Source organism: Phyllobates terribilis, unplaced genomic scaffold, assembly GCF_046119375.1.
Source record: "Phyllobates terribilis strain yellow unplaced genomic scaffold, ASM4611937v1 Scaffold_12__6_contigs__length_324123572, whole genome shotgun sequence".
Taxonomy (NCBI): Eukaryota; Metazoa; Chordata; class Amphibia; order Anura; family Dendrobatidae; genus Phyllobates; species Phyllobates terribilis.
The window spans coordinates 182,170,118-182,191,301 of NW_027362772.1; the positions used below are offsets into that span (position 1 = coordinate 182,170,118).

General features: G+C 41.1%; 1 protein-coding gene across 2 annotated transcripts; it reads right to left on the bottom strand.

The window, feature by feature from the left end:
* Positions 1-700: 700 nt before the first annotated feature.
* On the bottom strand, positions 701-20,753 carry LOC141172375 (uncharacterized oxidoreductase YrbE-like). 2 transcript variants are annotated; one of them, XM_073656511.1, is made up of 9 exons: positions 19,848-20,753; positions 16,452-17,033; positions 15,321-15,391; positions 13,923-14,031; positions 13,631-13,761; positions 8,582-8,689; positions 7,720-7,838; positions 4,050-4,206; positions 701-2,594 (listed from the first exon to the last, which is right to left on the bottom strand). In XM_073656511.1, exons 1-9 carry the CDS (start codon positions 19,913-19,915, stop codon positions 2,452-2,454), a joined length of 1,488 nt encoding a protein of 495 aa, XP_073512612.1. In that variant the 5' UTR covers positions 19,916-20,753; the 3' UTR covers positions 701-2,451. The 2 variants fall into 2 exon arrangements, with proteins under 2 accessions (XP_073512612.1, XP_073512611.1); XM_073656510.1 differs by having other exon boundaries at positions 19,750-20,753.
* Positions 20,754-21,184: the final 431 nt, after the last annotated feature.

The window sequence follows — 21,184 nt, forward strand, 5'->3', positions numbered from 1 at the left end:
GTCTGGCTCTTAAGTCCCAGGGCACAGACGCGTATTAATACGTCAGATGTTATTAAGGGGTTAAGCAGCTTCTTTACTACGAAGAAAGCAGGTTTTGCCTGCAGAAAAAACATAGCAAAAGCGCAATGTGTGAACATAGCCTTACTCAACCGAACACTCACTGCAGCATACACCATTTGGATATGTGTATGAAGCTGTTTTTTTATTTTACACTATTTACTGCTGCCACTATTATCGGGCTATCACCACTGAGCCCAGTGATTGGCTGCAGCGGTCACATGCTGTAGTCATGACATCACTGCTCCAGCCTTTCAACAAAGTGTGGAGGCATCGGAGGTTAAGAAAAGCTCATTTTCTTATTATTTACGACGAGCAAGCCTGTGCAGTAAAAAATGTGCCCCCTAGTGGTGACAACAGGCAGTCTAGATGTGTACAAGTATGTGTATGTGTGAGGAAGGAACAATAACTCACCAAATCTGTCTGTGCGGGCTATTATTCCTACATGATATCTTACCATGAACTCTACAGCCTGATACATGGCTACTTCTACCCTCTGATGCCGTTATTTGCTAGGTCACATATTGACTTGCAGCCGTGAAGTTACGATTTAACATGGAGGCAGTATGGAGGAAGCGGCGGGGTGATGTAATGGTATTATGTAGCCTCCATATTACAAGGAGAAACCATGAACACTAATAAAGAGAGATAGAGCATTATCTTTATACGTCATAAATAATGTGTACAGTATATACAGCTCTTATATAGGCTACAGTCACAACTGGCTAAAGGCTCACTTCTGTAATTATTGGACACAATCTATGGTAAATCCATAAGAAAAGATAATATTTACCTGTAACTACCGGGGCAGTGATAATAAGAACAAGAATTTTTGGTTTTTAAAATGCATAGTATAAACGCCTGGCTTCTACACCGACACAAAGGAACAAACAATGCAGCTGTAAAATGTATGGACAGGTTCAGGCTGCAGAACACTGTGTGATAAAAGACTGGGTATTGTGGTTCATCATTGTTGATGATCATGTACTGGGTCAATCAATACTAAAAAAAGCTCTGGTGCATTTTGAGATATATTTAAAGGGAATCTGTCAGCAAATTTTTGCTATAAAATCTGAGGACAGCATGAGGTACACACTGATTTCAGTGAGGTGTCACTTATTAGGCTGTGTGCTGTTGTATCAACACAATGAGTGTTTTATCAGCAGGAGATTATCACTGCTGGACTAGCTCTCCTGTGCCAAGGGGTCCAACAACACCTAGCAGCTCACAGTCAATATACAATGTACACAGAGAGCTGTGGTGTGGGCAAGGAAGCTTTCTGAGCACTGCTACATGCTACATCTAAAAACTGATAGTTTACTGGGTGCAGCGGTTATGATACAAAGTGATACATTGCTGGAATCAGTGTCTCTTTCTCTACATTATGCTGCTCTCAGATGAGGAGGCAAAAAACAGGTAACAGATTCCCTTCAAGATAGTCAGCTCCCCATAAGGGGGTGGCAACAAAGAGGCTAGAGCTTCCTTTCTTAGCACAGAAGTGATGAGCACATGGAATTTCACTTTCCTTCTTACACACAGAAATTTCTCCTATCATGATTGTCATTTTCACTTTCCAACACAAACATGATGACTGTAGGGGGAGAGGAAAGTGGAGAGGATCATTTTTTTATTTTAAAGTGAATATCCACATTTTAAATACACTGTTTGTTTTTTTTTAGTTCCAAAATCTGGTGCTGATAAAGTAGTCAAGCTCAAAGAGTTCCAAATACTCTGCATAGGCATCATGATAACAGTTATTCTCCTGTTTGCCTGCTGCCCCCACTAGGGGGAGCTTGGGATTACAGTAGTTATACATTGAGCTCAATAATAACGCAGTATGCAGTAAGCTCCCTCTATTGGTGGAGCTCAGAAGAATAAGTGGAGCTTTGGAGGCTATAGAGAAATTAATCAGCACCAAATTTTGTAACCTTTCAGGTTTAAAAAAAAAAGAAAAAAAAAAAGGATGAACATTTAACTTAAGGGGGTGTACTCATATCTTGTAAATTCCATGTTTCACCAATAACAACATTTCTGTGCTAAGCATCATGAGTAGAAAATGTCCACTTCATAGCTGCATGTGTCAGCTCGTAACAGTAACCCTGACCCTCGTTTTTCCATAATTGACCGAGGACCTGTTCATGTTAACATAAGAATTTCTTTGTTTCTGTATTGATGATTTTAGCATAAAATGATCTCCGTCATGAAGAAAAGCAAAATTAAAAATTATTACTTTGGATAAAAAGGAAGGCGATCACTGTGCACTGTCAGGCAGCGCCAAATAGAAAGTCAAGTGCAAGTTAGCATTTCCAGAGGCCACGGTAATACTCGGGGAAAATACAAGGCGTTTTAGGCCAATATCTCCCCCAGAACTGAGCTTTGGGAAAGGCTACAGCGTCATATAACCTCAGTCTTGATAATGTCCACAGCTTCATTTGTCAAGTCGACAGCAGAGCCGCTCTGCCAGGACTTTTCAGCAGCTGACGCCACCCTCAGCGCACAGACATACTGCTCTTTGGTAATGATTGGGTGTGATATGCCTGGAAAACAAAAGAACATCAAGTCATGTAACTTCTGCAGGTATTATGTATTCTGACAACCTGAAAGTCTGTGGCTGAAACTGACACCGACTGCTGAGATTATTTTTTTAATGTATAAAGAAATAACCTATATATAAAGTTACATTGTAAATAAATTACATTACTTATATTGTACTTAGTTACATCCTGTATTATACTCCAGAGCTGCACTCACTATCCTGCTGGTGGAGTCACTGTGTACATACATTACATTACTGATCCTGTACTGATCCTGAATTACATCCTGTATTATACTCCAGAGCAGCACTCACTATTCTGCTGGTGCAGTCACTGTGTACATACACTACATTACCTATCCTGTACTGATCCTGAGTTACATCCTGTATTATACTCCAGAGCAGCACTCACTATTCTGCTGGTGCAGTCACTGTGTACATACATTACATTACTGATCCTGAGTTACATCCTGTATTATACTCCAGAGCTGCACTCACTATTCTGCTGGTGCAGTCACTGTGTACATACACTACATTACCTATCCTGTACTGATCCTGAGTTACATCCTGTATTATACTCCAGAGCAGCACTCACTATTCTGCTGGTGCAGTCACTGTGTACATACATTACATTACAGATCCTGAGTTACCTCCTGTATTATACTCCAGAGCTGCACTCACTATTCTGCTGGTGGAGTCACTGTGTACATACATTACATTACTTATCCTGTACTGATCCTGAGATACATCCTGTATTATACTCCAGAGCTGCACTCTCTATTCTGCTGGTGCAGTCACTGTGTACATACATTACATTACTTATCCTGTACTGATCCTGAGTAACATCCTGTATTATACTCCAGAGCTGCACTCACTATTCTGCTGGTGCAGTCACTGTGTACATACATTACATTACTTATCCTGTACTGATCCTGAGTTACATCCTGTATTATACTCCAGAGCTGTACTCACTATTCTGCTGGTGCAGTCACTGTGTACATACATTACATTACTTATCCTGTACTGATCCTGAGTTACATCCTGTATTATACCCCACAGCTGCACTCACTATTCTGCTGGTGCAGTCACTGTGTATATACATTACGCTTCTTATCCTGTACTGATCCTGAGTTACCTCCTGTATTATAGTCCAGAGCTGCACTCACTATCCTGCTGGTGCAGTCACTGTGTACATACATTACATTACTTATCCTGTACTGATCCTGAGTTACATCCCGTATTATACTCCAGAGCTGTACTCACTATTCTGCTGGAGGAGTCACTGTGTACATACATCACGTTATCCAATCTGTAGCGATCCTGAAGTAAAGCCTGTATTATATAACCATATCTGCGCTGTTACAGAGGAGTGGACGATTTATCATTGTTGGTATAACTTCTTCACTGAGTTCATTGATAAGTTGGATTAAGAACAGACAAGGGAGACTTTCCCACTGACCTTTGATGGTACGCATGAAATGTCGGAAGAGCTCTTTGTAGGCTTCTGTGTACCTCTCGTTGTGTGTCTGGTAGGGCGTAGGGAACGATGAACCGTTCTCTATAATGCACAACGGGTTCTGATTGTCTAAACGCAATGATCCTTGTAAACCATACAACTAGGAAGAAGAAAGCAATGATATGTTACATCGTCTGAGCTGGCCTTTATCAAACATCATCAGGACCCTTCTCATTTGAGAAAACCCTATTTAAACACCATGTTTAATGAGAGGGAGGGTCTTTTATTGAGGATCCTCATTTTTTGGTCAGTGTGGAAGTGGCTACAGTAAGTGTCTCTCCTCTGGAGGACCAGTCCTGTATAAAGACTCATTCACACGTCAGTATTTTCCACGAAAAATGAACTGATTATTTTGATCAGACTTTGATCAGAGGTCAGTTTGAGTGCCATCAGTTTTTCTCGTACGTGGAGAGAAAAAGTTTCTCTACCTTCTCCATTCTGTCAGTCCGTGAAAATGGGACCACACTCGGATGTCATCCAAGTGCTGTCTGATTTTTTTCACAGAACTATAGACTTGCATTGCCGATTTTGACCAGACCTTCACAATCTAGCAGGAGCACGTCTAGTGCCCATTAATCTTTGACAGGGACCTTGAGTGCTATTCAGTGATTAGCGCCACTGTCGCTACTGGACGCTTGATTATGTGATTGCGGTGTGCCCTTCATTATAGCAAAGCCCCTTTGTATCTTAGTAGACCCAGATCAGCTCTTCCCGTGACTAATGTCATCATAAGAAATTATTTTTCTCTGTAACTAGGGCTCCTATGAATGCCCCAGTTACAGTGAAAAATGCAAAATAAAATAAAATTGTGACTGTCCCCAAGATGTCAAGTGTGGCTTCAAAGAGGACACGTGTTAAAAAGTATAAAAAAAAGCATAAGTAAAATAAAAAATACTTATAACATACAGTACATATTTAGAAAAAAAAGCACTATCCACTCCAACAAAAAACAATGCCATAGCTATTTAACACCTTAACCCTTCAAGACTAGACAATTTTTTTTGTAACTGTTTTCTTCCCCTTCTTTTAGCCATATCTTTTTTAAAAAAAATTCCATCGATTTAGGTATATAAGTGCTTGCTTTTTGCTGGGTGAGATGTAGTTTTGAATGCTACAATTCCACTGACCATATAATTTACTAAAAAAACTGAAAATAAAATCCAAGTGGGATGGAATGGTGAAGAAAATGCAATTCCTCCATTGGATTTTGGGATTTGTATTTGAAGTTCATATAATGACCTGGCAATATGATATTTCAGGTCAGTATGAATACTGCGATATCAAAGTCGTGTAGGTTTTTTATTTTTATTTTAGTGGTTAAAAAAAAATTCTGAACTTTGAAAAAAAAAAAATTTGGTTTTGGTGGCTATTTTCTGAGACGCGTAACTTTCTTATTTTTTGCCAATGGGAGCTGGGTGAGGGAATATTTTTTGAGTGGCGGGATGGTGTTTTTACTGATACCGTGTTGAGGTACTTATGTTTTATTAGTTTTTATTGCATTTTCTGTGAGACGCGCAGCAACTAAAAACCGGCAATTGTGGAGTTTCATTTTTCCCCTCAGTTAAATGACATTTACTGTATGCTTTAATTACCCTTATCTATTTAGATAGACCAGACTTTTACATTATTTTAATTATTTTTTTAAATTGGAAAAGGGTGTGATTCAATTTTTTTATACATATTTTTAAAAACATTTTTTAAATGTTTTACTTTATCTTTTTAGTGGGGCTTGAACCTGAGCTTTACATACTGCAATACCTCAGTATTTCAGTATATAGTGTAAATGATGGCTGGGCTTCACAGGAGTACCAAGATGTGATCCATGGAGCCATCAGCTAGCATGTATATGGCATTTAAAGGGTTAAACAGCAGCAATCAGAGATGGCTGTGATTGCTGCTGTTACAGGCAGATGTCGGCAGTATAACACAGCTAACATTTGCCATAGCGCAGACATATAATTACGACTACATTTACTAAGGGGTTAATGAATTAAAGAACTATAAAATGAAAAAAATATATAGTCCTGCTCAAAAGTTTTAGGCAGGTGTGGGAAAAAATGCAACAAAGTAAGAATGCTTTCAAAAACAGAAGTGTTAATAGTTTATTTTTAGCAATTAAAAAAAAATGCAAAGTGAAGGAACAAAAGACAAATCTAAATCACATTGATATGTGGTATGATTGCCCTTTGCTTTCAAAACAGCATCAAACCATCAATTCTTCTAGGTACACTTGTACAAAGTCAGGAATTTTGTAGGATTATAGTCGGGTGTATAAGTAACCAATTACACCAAACACGTGATAATGATTATTATTTTCACCTTTCAGAAATATGTTGAAACACAGTTGTTAACTGAAACAGCTGTGTAAGAAGCTTAAAACTGGGTGAGGAACAGCCAAACTCTGCTACAAAAGTGAAGTTGTGGATGACAGTGTCATGTCACAGGTCATACACCATTGAAAGTCTGAGCACAGCAACAAGATACAAGGTAGTTATAGTGCATCAGCAAGGTGTTTCCCAGGCAAAGGCTTCAGAGCATACTGAGGTTTCAAGATGTGCCGTTCAATTTATTTTTGAAGGAGCACAGAAAAATGGGCAATGTTGAGGACTGCAGCGCAGTGGTTGGCAAAGGAAACTTATTGCAGGAGATGAAAGACACAAAGCGTACTTGCCTTCAAACTCGGAACATGTCCAGCAGTGCCATCAGCTCAAAATTGGCAGCAACCAATGGGACCCAACTACTGTTCAGAGAAGTCTGACCAGTAGTGGTCTTCATGGAAGACCTGCACTCTAAGAGCCACACCTTCCACATGGAAACAAGACCAAGTAACGCACATATACATGGGGGTGTAGAAAAATGGCAGCAGGTGCTTTGGACTGATGAGTGAGAACATCCAGCCCATCAGTAGTTTGTTCACCAAAGGGCTGGGAGTAGTCCAATAATGAGTGTCTGCAGGAAGCAGTAAAGAATGGTGGAGGGTCGTTGCAAGTTTGGGGCTACATTTCAGCAAGTGGACTTGGTCAAGATTAATGGCGTCTTCAATGCTGAGAAATTCATACAGACACCTACACATCTGGGAGGCATCGCCAAATTTATTCTGCAGCAGGAAAATTACTCGAAACATACAGCCGATGTCATTAAGAACTATCTTCAGAGTAAAAGAAACCAAAGGAGTCCTGGAAGTGATGATGTGGACCTAATATCAACATTATCGAGTCTGTCTGAGAATACATGCAGACACAGAAGGATCTGCACCAGTCTACATCCATAGAAGTTATGTGGTTAGCTCTCTAAGATGTTTGGTACAACTTCTCTGCCGAGCTCTGTCAAAAAATATATACAACTGTACCTAGAAGAATACATTCTTTTTTGAAGACAGTAGCGAGCTTCCTCCCAGATTTGTACTTATTAGGAGATCAATAATTTTACAACAGAATGTAATACTATACTATTTCCTGGGGTACTAGCATAAAAAAAATTAAAGTTCAAATCCTCCCTCAGCTTTTACTGACTCAGCTGAGAATAGACATGAAGACATGCTGTATATGGCAGAGCAGCGTTCCATGGTTCATTCAGCCATATATTCCCTGCAGCAATCATTAGGTGATATTACCTCTAGTCTCTGATCACAGGATTTGGTGCAGTGCTGACTGATGTCTAAGTTCACGATGGCTCCACTGGAGAACTTCATGCTGATGCTGACAGTGTCCACATCCTTCGAGGTAGTCATGTCTTAGGCAGAAAGCAGTTCTCATATTACTGCAAGATCATATGCTAAGCAATCAGTTTTCTCCCATATCACTCCTGAACCTAGGGCCATGGCCCCACCATCAGTATTTGGTCAGTATTCGGTCAGTATTTTTTCTCCGGAGTGGGAGCCAAAAATAGATGAGGAACAATCAGAGAAAGTGTATAATAGAAACAAGTCACCAATTCTGCATTTATCACCCACTCCTGGTTTTAGCTCCCACTCCTGAGAAAAAATACTGACCAAATACTGATAGTGGGGCCGTGGCCTAAAGATGAGGCTCCACTCTATAACTATGATCACAATTGGCAGATTTGTTGCAGAAATCTAATATTCCATATATTGGGAGTTTATACAAATAAATGTACATTCAGTAGAAACAACCTCATTCACATGTCTGGATCTTTAAGCCTCATTCAGACGTCCGTCTACCATGGTCTGAGGGCGGACTGTGATGCACAGACCAGCCGCAGGTCTCCTGACCTGAACTTGACAGGCTCATATATATACACGAAGCAATAAGGTTTAGGTCAGGACACCTGCAGCCAGTCCATGTATCACAGTCCCCCTTAGACCGTGATACATAGACGTCTGAAATGAGGCCTTAATTGCAGACAAATCTGCCACCTCATGTTAAATCAGATGCAATATCAGAATATAGAAAACCTTCCTAAATAAGAAGTAAAAGAAGTGTATGCTCATTATGTGACTGTGTATTGAGACCTACCTGTGCAGAAAGCATGTCCAAGGGAGAAGACCGTGTCCGGCAGGCTCCCTCCAAGTAACCAGAAGACAATGTCTATATCGTGCAATGCTGAGTTATAGAAAATACCTCCTGTCAGAAAAAGGGGAGAGATTAAAGAGCTGTTTGTTTCATTCACATTGCTTGTGACATGATATGTACTGACAGCAACAAATAAGGTCAGGGACTGTATTAAAGGGAATGTGACATGTGACCTTTTGTATGTTAAATATACAGTACCAGTCAAATGTTTGGACACAACTGTTCATGCAAAGGTTTTCCTCCTTCTTATCGGAATATGCAAAAAACACAAAAGAACACATTGGTAACAAAGAGTAAAGAAACACTTGTGAAACAAACTAGAATATGTGTTAATCCTTAGATTCCGCACAGTACCAAGGTGACTCTAGTCACTACTCACGGACTTAGGCCACGTTCAGTATTTGTGATCCAAAACCAGGAGTGGTACAATGAGAGGAAAAGTATAATAGAAACACATCACCACTTCTGTATTTATCACCCACTCCTGGTTTTGGTTTACAAATACTGATGTCAAATATTGAATGTGTGAACGTGGCCTTACCATGAGGCAGTATAGTCAAAAGGTCCGGAGTAAGTACCAAGAGGGCTCGTAATAGACAAAGGGAAAAGACAAAAGCATAGTCAGGTAACAGTCCGAGGTCATAGTATTATGAAGGTAGCGGATGAAGACAAAGGGGTAAGTCAAACGGATGGTCAAAGGTAAATCCAAGGTCGGCAACTGGGATCAGAATGCAACTCAGAGCACAGAGCAAACACACACACTACTTGAGCAAAACTACAATTAGCAATGGTCTGACCTCACCACTAGAGTGCTAGGTTATGTTCACATGTTGCATTTTTGCTGCATTTTTTTCTGCAGGCAAAACCTGCTCTCTTGGCAGTAAAGAAGCTACTTACAAAAAGCAGATTTTGCTGTGTTTTTATTGTCTCTTGTGCATGCTGATAAAGTTTAGTGCCCCCCCAAAAAAAACATGAAGCAAAGTCCTGAGTTTTCTGCACCAAAAACGCAGCAAAACCTGATACCTGCGATTTTTGCACTTACTCACTGCTTTCTATGGTTGAAAAATGCTGCATAAAAGCTGAAAGAAGTGACATGCTGCAGTTTTCAAAAACACAGCAGTTTTCCAATTCAATCAGGAAAAAAAAACAAAACAATGTGTGTGTGTGTGATTTCTGAAATTTCATAGCTTTTGATGGTACTGTAAACGCAGCTTAAAATTTGCATTAAAAAACGCAGGAAAAAAAAAAAAGTAGCAAAAACGCAACGCGTGAACATAGCCCTATATAGCCCAGTGATCACCCAGAATGGATGACACCTGGAGGAGATCCCACAGACCCAGCCAGATAGGATGGCTGAGCTGTCATTCACAATACTCACACCTCTGCCTCAGATTGGTCGGTTGACCTGTCACAATCCAGACAGCTCAGAAAGCCCTTGATCCTATAGGGCAGCACAGCTGTAATTCACAGCGTCCATAGGACACCGTGAGTGGTGGAATTGTGACAACCCCTCTTTACTCAGATGCCAGCTTCACACCCCCTTCTCTCAAGTTAATCAGGTCATCTCCTGGAATAACTTACAATGAACAGGTGTGCCTCATCAAGAGCTCACTTATGGAATCACCGACCTTCATAAAGTGTTTGCGACCATCATATGTGTTTTGTAGAGGCAGTGTTGGTCCACAGCTCCACACAGGGCAGAGCCCTATTCTACAACTATTCTAAGCCAGAATTTGGCAAGAAGCACTCAACTAAGCAAAGAGAAATGACAGTCCGTCATTACTTTAAGACATGAATGTCAGTCAGTCTGTAGAATTGCGAGAACCTTGAAGGTATCCTTAAATGCAGTCACAAAACTGGTCAATCGTTATGATGAAACTGGCTCTCGTTATCATCCGCCCCCAGGAAAGGAATACTAAGAATTACCCCTGCTGCAGAGGATAAGTTCATCAAAGTTAACAGCCTCAGAAGCAAAATGACAGCACCTCAGATAACAGCCCTCATAAATGATGCACTGACCTCAAGTAGCAGACACATCTAAACATCCACTGTCCAAAGACTACAAGAAGCAGGCCTGTATGGTTAAATTGTGGGAAAGAAGCCACTGCCGAGGGCCACAAACAAGAAGATACTAGTTCGGGCCAAGCAACATAAGGGACTGGACATTCGATCGGAAGAAAACTTTACTGGTCTGAGGAGTCAAAAACAGTTTTTTTTTGGACCAACCGCCATTTCTTTGTGAGACGCAAAAAAGATGAGCGGATGGTTTCTACATGTCTGGTGCCCACCGTGAAGCATGGAGGGGGAGGTTATGGTATGGGGGTGCTTTAAAGGTGACACTTAGCAATATATTTCAAATTAAAGGCACATTACCACAACATTCTGCAATGACATCCCATCCCATCTGGTTTGCACTTAGTGAGACACCAGTATGTTTTGAACTCCAACAAGACAATGACCCAATCATACCCCAGGCTATATAAGGGCTGTGTGACCAAGAAGAAGAGGGATGGACTCTGGGTCAGATGACATGGCCTCCACAATCACCCAACCTCAACCCAATAGAGATGGACTGAGATGAGTTGGATGCAGTGTGAAGACGAAGCAGCCAACAAGTGATCAGCACTTCCTTCAAGACTGTTGGAAGCCATTCCAGGTGACGACCTGATGGAACTGCATGAGAGAAAGCCAATGACGTGTAAAGCTGTCAGAGTGACAGGGGGTAATTTGAGGAATCTTATATTTAGCACATACTCTGGTTATCTAACACGGGTATCTTTACTCCTTGTATCGATAGTTGTTCTTTCTTGGTTTTGCTGCCTTTTGTCTGAATCTATTATGTTCACAATCCAACAGGTGAATCCACACTTGACTGGTAATGTATTTTTTTTTGTTTGGTTATTTTTGACATAACTGAGAATATAAAGAAAGCAAAAATATTGCAATGTACACACCAGTCACTAGGTCTAATATTAGACTGGGTTTTTTTTCACATGGAAATTAGTAGCAATGGCCTGACTAAGATACTGATTGTACAGAAGTATACGTTAGGCATGCTCTGATCTGAGCAAAGATCACTGTGAGGGGGAGGAGGTGAGCTGTGAGTAGCACTGTACAATGTACACTGTGCACTGGACTCAGGGGTCACATGATTACCAGGTGCCTCTGAACATGGAAGAACTGGATTTTAGCAGGCTCAGAATGATATAATAGTCACTATTTTTACCATTGGGAATTGTTTGCCTCAGTTACAATGGATAATTGAAAAATAAAATAAAAATTATAAAAACTGAATGTTCCAAAGAGGTCTTTTATGACCCTTTAGATGACAGGTGTTAAAAAAATATATAGAAGACGGACATATGTTAACAAAAATAAACACACTGCAACTCAAATCCTCACCATAGCTGCTCTGTTCGTCATACTATACATACATGTTACATATCAAAGTGACCGAAATAATACGGTACGTTTCTTAGGGAATACAATAGGGAATAAATATGCCTATATTCTGCATTTTCTATAGTTTGGACAGTCTAGGACACAAATGTTTTTTTTATTTTTGTCCTTTTATCATTTTTAATAATCAATAGATCAATACTTAACCCCTTCTCGACCTTTGAAGAGCAAGTACGTCAAAGGTCGTGTCCCTGCATTTGATGGGGGCCAGCATGCCAAGCCTGCACCTTTCCCGGCAGATGATGGCTGATTTAATCAGTCATCATTTGCCTTTAACAGCTGCGGGTGCTCAGCCTGCTGCAGTTAACCTGTTGAATGCCGCTGTTAATCTCTGACAGTGGCATTAACATGCTCCGGCAGGGGTATGCATCATTCCACCCGCCTATAGGCGAGCCTGTGACAAGATCACGGGGTGCCAATGGGTTGCCATGACAGACGGGGGTCTGCTGATGACCTCCGTGCCCATCATTACGATCCTCCTGTGAAAGCCAGTGTTTAGCTGGCGTTCATAGGAGATTGTGATTTTCTCTATACATAGCAGTACAGATGCACTGTTATGTATAGCACAAGCGATCAGACAATAGCAGCTTCAAGTTCCCTCAGGAGACTATTAAATACAGTAAAAAGTGAACAATAAACAATTGTTAAAATAAAAAAAATACACTTTGGTATTGCTGCGTTTGTAAAAGTCAGAGCTATCAAAATATAAAATGAATTAATCCAATTGGATAACTGTGAAATAAAAAACAATTGAAATGCCACAGTTACGTTTTTTTTGGTCACCGCAACATTGCAATAAAATGCAATAAAAGACGATCAAAACATCGTATCTACCCCAAAATGGTATCAGAAAAAAACATCAGCTCAGGGCGCAAAGAATAAGCCCTCACACAGCCTTATATCCCAAAAACTGAAAGCTTTCCGGGTTTCCGGAAAATGGAGACGGGACTCAAGCAAAATTATTATTTTTACAAATTTCCAATTTTTTTTCACTACTTAAATAAAAAAAAAACAAAGAAACGACATGTTTGGTATCTGCATAATCGTATTGACTTGGAATTTTTTTCCCGCTTTCCAATGTGTCAAGTGATAAAATTAATTGTGACATTCAAAAGTACAACTTGTCCCACAAAAAAAGCCCTCATACAGGTATGTGGAAGGAAAAATAAAAAGTTATGGCTCTGGGAAAAAGGGGAGAAAAAACAAAAACAAAAAAACTGAAAATCGCCCAGTTGTGAAGGGGTAAAAAAAAGAAGGGCAAGTCTATAAAATGATTTCAGTGTCCCAACAAATAACAAAGTTATGGCCTTGAGTCTTTCACTGGTGCAAAATCACTGAAAAGTGTTTAATCATTCAGGACTCCCATGATTGGTTTGCTTATGTCAGTACCTATGGCAGCATTTGGTCACTTGCTTAAGACATAATGCAAATAATTCTGTGTTCAGAGTAGCACCAATCCCAGAACTGCAGACATAGCCAATGACGCTCGCTATTTTCACCCCACACTTTGCTCAGCCGCCATATCGTCTTTACCTGACGTCCTGATCTTGCTGACAGAAGAGCAGGGGAAAGTGCGGCTGACTGTAGATAATTTCTGGATTCGGCCCAGAGCATTTTTCTGGTGAATCTTTTTAAACAGGTATTGCAAGGCAGGATCAAAACGCCTGTGAAGACACAAAAACCTTAAGAATGCCGTCTCCAACTTATGTCTCTCCAACCCAGAACCCCTTTAATGGTGAAGATTACATAGCTGTGATCAAAGACTGCGGCTTGTCACATCACTAGGATACCTATGTGCAGGACATATCCCCGATGTATAACTTACTTATAGAAGCCACAGACCAGAGGTTTCCCTTGTTTCTCAGCCTCATCAAAGCATGCTTCCACCGTCTGCCTGCTCGCGCTCAGCAGCTTCTCGCACAGCACAGCCTTTCCTTGAAATAAACACACAGATCTGTGCAAATATTTGTCAATTCATGTACAGCAGCAATGCATCAGATACTAAAGAGCAATACACTTACATCCTAATATTATACAACATGTAGTGTTATATGTGATCGCTGTATATAAATATAAGTGTCAGAATACACGTTAATCAAAGCTCGTCTACAATGGGCTTGTGAGCATCAGACTGGACCGTGACGTAATTAAAGAAGCTGGTATTTGGTCAGCCATGTTTTCTTTTATAGCAGGTGGACAGTCGGGAGTATGTGCGTCACTTATCTGGGGAAGAGATGGCACTATGGGAAGAACACAAGCTGGTGAAGGCAATGTGCTATCCTGGGCAATCATTCTCAGGTATCCTTGGGTACAGGCATTCATATGCCATATCAACATGGCTGTATGAGGGCTCATTTTTTTGTGGGACAAGTTTTAGTTTTGAACAATATTTTACTGTATAATTTATTGAAAAATGGGAAAAAAATCCAAGTGGGATTAAAAGAAAAAAAAATGCAATTCCACCATTGTTTCTCAGGTTCTGTTTTTACGGAGTTCATTGTATGGCAAAAATAACCAGGCAGAGCGATTCGACATGTCGCTATGATTACGGCAATATCGAATTTGTATACAGTTTTTTTTATATTAAAGTATCAAAAATAAATAAATAATTCTAAATTGGTCTACATCGCCATTTTTCTGACACTCGGAACGTTTTTACAGACACGGCGATACCGTGTATATATTTTTTACAATTGGGGGAAGGAAAGGTGGTGATTCGAACTTTTATGAGTGTTTTTGTCCTTGGGGGACTTGAACCTGCGATCATTCAATTGCAAATATTTTATACTGCAATACAAGAATACATATACAGTGAGGAAAATAAGTATTTGATACGCTGACGATTTTGCACGTTTTCCCACCTACAAAGAATGGAGAGGTCTGTAATTTTTATCGTAGGTACGCTTCATCTGTGAGAGACAGAATCTAAAAATAAAAGCCTGAAAATCACATTGTATGATTTTTACATAATTAATTTGCACCAGTCACCAGGTTTTTGCACTTCAAAACCACACAGAGGAGACAAAACACGCACACGACGAATATAAAAAGTGTTATCTAACAAATTAGTTTAGCAAAATGTCATATTGGTTACCAGCCAAGTGTCAAATAAACCCTTCGATGGTGAAGGATCTGCTGAGGGTTGTGGTTTTTCAACAGCTGGAGAAGTCAAAGAGATGATGAACATTCAGTAAATGAGGAGATAACGACATCGATCACTTACCAGCTTTCAAAGTCTCCAGGGTCATGGCAGCTGCAAGTTCTGGAGGAGAACAAATAACCACCCCAGACACTCTGCAGATAAAAATGTCACAGATATGAATATAAAGTGTGGCTTTTCAAACTTTTTCTACTTGGGGCTCATAAGAAAGACAAAGCTAACACCCAGGCCTCAATAGGCAAACCTAGAGGGCACCTGGGCTGCACCATCTGTGGTTGAAGTCCATACTAAATAAACAATCTCTCTTAATTTTTCCTTTTTTTTCTTCTAAACCAAATATAAGTACAAAATGAGTCTGCTAAGCCGCTAAACTAAAATGACTGTGCAGGTTATTATCACCCCCTATGAAAACTGCCTCCTCAAAACCTAGCTGCTGCCTCACTTGTGAGGCCAACCTCACAGTGTGAGAAGTACTTCTATAAAATGAAAGTACTGATCTGTAGCCAGTATAGTGATAGTTAAAGGGTTTTCACCAAATCACTGAGACCTCCAGGGATCCCAAGAAAAGAGCTCCCGTATCCACATTATGGCGCTCTGCAACCTGGTCTTAAATGGAGTGAAGGTGTGAACACTCGGCCTTCGCTCCATTCATTGTCTATAAGACTGCTGGAGAAAGAAACGGTCACGTCATTCAGACGGAGGCTCTGCGATTATTGGGACTTCATCAACATTAAAATTAATCTGCCATTTTGATTAAATAGAATAAATACAATAGGTATACTATAACAACTGCAGAGTAGAAATGTTAAAGGTGTAAGCCAACATTTGATTAAAAAAAAAATCAGATGTAAAAAGAAATAAAAAAACAAGAGGAACTAATACAGCACATGACTGCTGCAGCCACTCACTAGATGCAGTGGTCATGTGCCGACCATATGTAAACAAAGACAGGAGGACCGCAGGAGGGTTAAAGTCGGATTGCTGGAGGAAAGAATAGGTGAGTATTGCTTATTTTATTCTTTATTACATCCATGGCACTTGTTGAATTTTTTTTTAATGCTGGATAAACCTTTTAAGCATAATCATACAGTCAGCCTTATAAAAAATAAATTATAGGGTAAAATTGGTAGCAGATTACGCCACAAAGAAGCTATAAGACTAAATCTAGCCTTACTGTACAGGGTTGATCCTCACCTTTGGTCACTAAGAGCAATGTCCACATCTTGCTCCTGCAGCACTAGCGTCTTGGCCAAGAGTCCTTCACTAAAAGCCGTCTCCACCGCCAAGCGTTGATTTTCGACGATGTAGTACAGGTGGCAGCCATTTTCTTCTGCTATGTTTTGAAGCAAAGCCTGGCAGCCGTAGCTCACCCCTATGACAGCCAGGCCAATATTACCCTCCTTAGATCCATCTCTGCTATAGAGCCCTCCTGGGACAATGCTGTTGGAGGCTTCTGAGATAACGTGCCTTTGGTTGGTGTACTTGGAAGAGATAGACGGATGCTGGATATGGATTGTTCCAAATGATGACGGCAATGAGGAGGAGGTAGAAGGCGCTGGATCTTCTCTTCCAGACATAATGTTGGTGGTAGAACTGATGCTTGGGTGACCAGGAAAAGAGGACTGATGGTGACTATGGAGCGGAGGTAATAGAATTGGATTACTGGTGCTGATGGTATTGCTGACAGAACTGAGCGGCAGTGTAAAGGAGGGCTGAGGCTGAAAAGAGGAGTCCAGAGGCAGTGAGAGGTCCTCAACATGGTTTGCACCTGTTGTTCTACAAAAAAGAAGGATACATTACCATCTATACACATCTCCATCCGAATACATGCCAGGATCCACAACACATATTCCTATTGCCAAGATGAGTAAACATTTCAATCCAATCATCTTTACCTTGAAACAAGTTACATTCTGTATCATACTCCAGTCACCTCAAAGATTCATTCAGAAGTCTGCTGATCTTCTGCCACAATCCAGCATGTAATACACTGAGTCAGTGCTGATTTATAGGTCACAAAATTACCTGTTTGAAACAGGTTTTGATCTTCAATTATTTTTTTTAAATGTTTGATTTTTTTTCATCCTACTGACAGATTCCCTTTAAAGTGGTATTTACACAAAATTTGTCAGAAATTACCAACAGATATCCCACATGTAGGAAACACTCCCATCCCCATAGGGAATAAATAGAAGCATCTGTCAGTACAATGTTGAGTGACTCCAACTGATCACCAGAAGAATTCTGAATTAAAATGGATGTGACTGGAGTAGAAAATCTGAAGCAACCCAAAAAAAGATAAGAAAAGTTAAGTATTAGCAAGAGTATTCTAAATGGACAGTACAGAGATCTTTCTATACCTAGGATTGCAATGAGGACATTGGGGCATCCTCTACGTCTAGAGGAAAGACTTTTTCATCAACACAGGCAGCAATACTTTACTCTACGAGCAGTGACATTATGGAACTCTCTGCCACATGATGTTGTCATGGTTGAATCACTAAACAAGTACAAAGAGGCCTGGATGCCTTTCTTGATACATATAATACTATAGGTTACTGGTAGTATCCGGTGTTGAACTCAGACTTTCTCCAGGGGGGAGGAAAGAGGGAGACGGAGAAAGAGAGGGGAAGAGAGGGAGAGGGAGACAGAGACTCCAAAGTTCGAGTCACCATTGATTTCTAAGGGGTTCAGGTTCAAGTTTTGGAACAGTTCTGTTACCCGAACCGAACTTTGGACTAATGTTCGGTTGAACCCGAACTTCCATGGGTCCACTCATTCTGTTATGCGTACTAGGTTCTGTGATTGGGACGTTGATCCAGGAAGCTAGTCTGGTTGTCATATACAGAATGGAAGGTATTTTCCCTTAATATGGGGCAATTAGTATCTGCCTCATGGAGATTTTGCCTTCCTCTGGATCAACATTAGGTTATAGTTTAAACTTGACATACTTGGGTCAACCTTAACAATTATAAACTGTATAAGTAGTTGTAAATTATCCATATTTTTACTTTAGGCCACGTTCAGTATTTGGACAGTATTTTACATCAGAATTTGTAAGTCAAAACCAGGAGTGAAACAATCAGAGGAAAAGTACTGTATTTTTCGGACTATAAGACGCACCGAACCATAAGACACGCCTAGGTTTTAGAGGAGGAAAATAGAAAAAAAATGTAAGCAAAAAATGTGGTCATGATGACCTGTTAAGGGGGAGGGGGTCTACTGCTGACACTGTTATAGGGGTAATGTCCCCCAATTATGTTAATATCCTCCATCCTGGTATATATGGCCCCCTCCTTCCTGTAATACGTGGCCCTCATCCCCCATCCTGATATGCATGGCACCCCAATCCAACATCCTGGTATGCATGGCCCCCCTCATCCCTCTTCCTGGTATGTATGGCATCCTTCATCCTGGTAAGTATGGCCCCCCTCACACCCACCCTGGTATGTATGGTACCTTCATCCCTGTATGTATGGCCCCCCTCATCCCGATATGTATGGCCCCCCTCATCCCGATATGTATGGCCCCCCTCATCTCTCTTCCTGGTATGTATGGCACCCTTAATCCCTGTATGCCTGCCCCCCCCTGATTCCCGTCACGCTGCACAGAAAAAAAATAAACAATCATACTCACCTCCTATCTCCCCCAGTTACCGACAGGGTTCTCACTGTGTGAGCCATGCATGGCGAAACTGCCATGCACCATCACAAAGGGAGATGCTGTGGCAGAATAGTCACTGCTTCCAATGCCGGGACTGCGTGCCTGGGGAGCAGTGACCATTCATTCTCACTAATAGCGCGCACACTGTAGCCGCAGCGCGGCTCCTGCTGCGCTCGCGGTCTGCATGCCCGCTATTAAAGTCCATGAATATTCACCACTTCCATGGGTCTTGACTATTCCAGCACAGAGCGGGACACAGCGCTAGGAGGAGAGTATGAATGTTTATTTTTTTTTCTGTGCAGCGTGACAGAGATCAGGGGGTGCCAAGCATATGAGGATTAGGGGGGCCATACATCTATACATACAGGGATGAAGGGTGCTATACATAACAGAAGCCACGCTGCAGGCACAGTGTGCTGGCTATTAAGGAAAATGAATATTTACGGCTCCCCACGTCCATGGGCGTGGGGAGCAGCGAATATTCATTTTCTTTAGTAGCGTGTACAGTGCAGGCTGCAGCAGACGGCTGCTGCCTCCTGTGCACCGCTACTCAGCCGCTGTCGCTTACCCCACATCCCCCACCACCCACAGCAACAATATTTATGTACATCAGACTATAAGACGCACCCCCCACTTTCCTCCAAAATTTTGGAGGAAAAAAGTGCGTCTTATAGTCCAAAAGTACGGTATTACAGAAACACGTCACCACTTCTGTATTTTTCACCCACTCCTGGTTTTGGCTTACAAATACAGATGTTAAAAACTGACCAAATACTGAACGTGTGAATGTGGCCTTGTGGCTGATGACTTGCAGCCATTTTTTACTTACACCAGCACAGGAGCTCGGTTCCAGTGCTGCTTGATCAGTCTCCGGTTCCTATAATGCCTTCCTGAGGCCAAGTGCTCCAATATGCGATCCCGTCTCACCCGCATGGGCAGCTCGCAGGATTTACAGTACAGAGTCTCCACCACAGAGGTCTCTTCCGTATCATCATGTTCTATCACGTGTCTCCTCACCGCCAGGTCCGTGAACTCCGCAGCATAGTCATGCAGCGTTTTCCTTTTCCGTCCCATGACGAAAAAGAAAAAAAACAAACAAAGACTAGAGAAGTTCAGAGCAACGTAGAGAGAGTCCAAGATATGTCGGTGCGGGGGTCTCTGGATACTTTCTGATGCTGCCTTCTCATATCTCATAATGTGACGCTCTTCTATAGGAAATAATCCCCACTCATCATCGCCCCCTAGTGTCCAATTCCTCATGAAATGACATAATTCACATTATACTGATTCTTATTGCTCCTATCCCTTTTATTTTATTTAAGAACATAAAACCCCCACTAGAATAAATCAGCCCCTCTTGTGGGTTTAGCTCCCGCCCCATGTGCTCACAGGACCCCCGCGTCCTCGGATCATAACGATAAATATTTCTTGTTTCTTTTAAATTTAGCACTAAATTATATAAATTTCGATCATATATTACAATGACTAATATCTGAAAACACTACACAATCCAGACACAGCAGCAGTTTATAATGATCACTGGGGGAGGGGCAGCTCCTATAATATACAGGTTACCATGGTGATAAATGATATTGTCCCCATGGGTGTGTATGCAGCTCTGTCACCATTCAGTGCCTGACTATACAGATACCCTTCCCACTCCTTTTCCTTATATAAACTGTATACAGGAGCTCCACAGCCTTCCTACTGTGCAGTCGCTAATATCTTCCCCCGCACATAGTTCAAGACTCCCAGGCACTTCCAACCGAGTTTACTGCTCCTAACTCGACCACTTAGCTGACCCGGAAACGGAACTTTATATGAACCGGAAGTTGAAAGCGGAGCATAGAGTTGCGTGGACGCCTCGGTGTTGTGATCAGAACTAGCGGCATCTAGCGGTGGCTGATCGCATTGCAGCGCTGTGTGCAAAAAAAAAAAAAAAAAAAAAAAAAAAAATGCTGCATGCAGAAATGTGGATGATGGATAAGTGCAGACCGGGGGATACAATAGTTTTGCTCAATATAAAGAACACAACCTTTAAGTCTAATCTTAAAATTCAGAAGGAATGACTTATATATACACTGGGTGAGATATTCTGGTTATGTGTAGCCTCAGAAGGAACAATTGTGCACCATAAAATGTCAATTCTATAAGGCTGCGTGCCCACTATGTGTTTTTCAAGCGTTTTTGCCGTGGAATTTCCGCAGTGAAAACGCTTAAAAAACGCTTGGTAATACGTGCCCCATGGTCCCCAATGATAATCC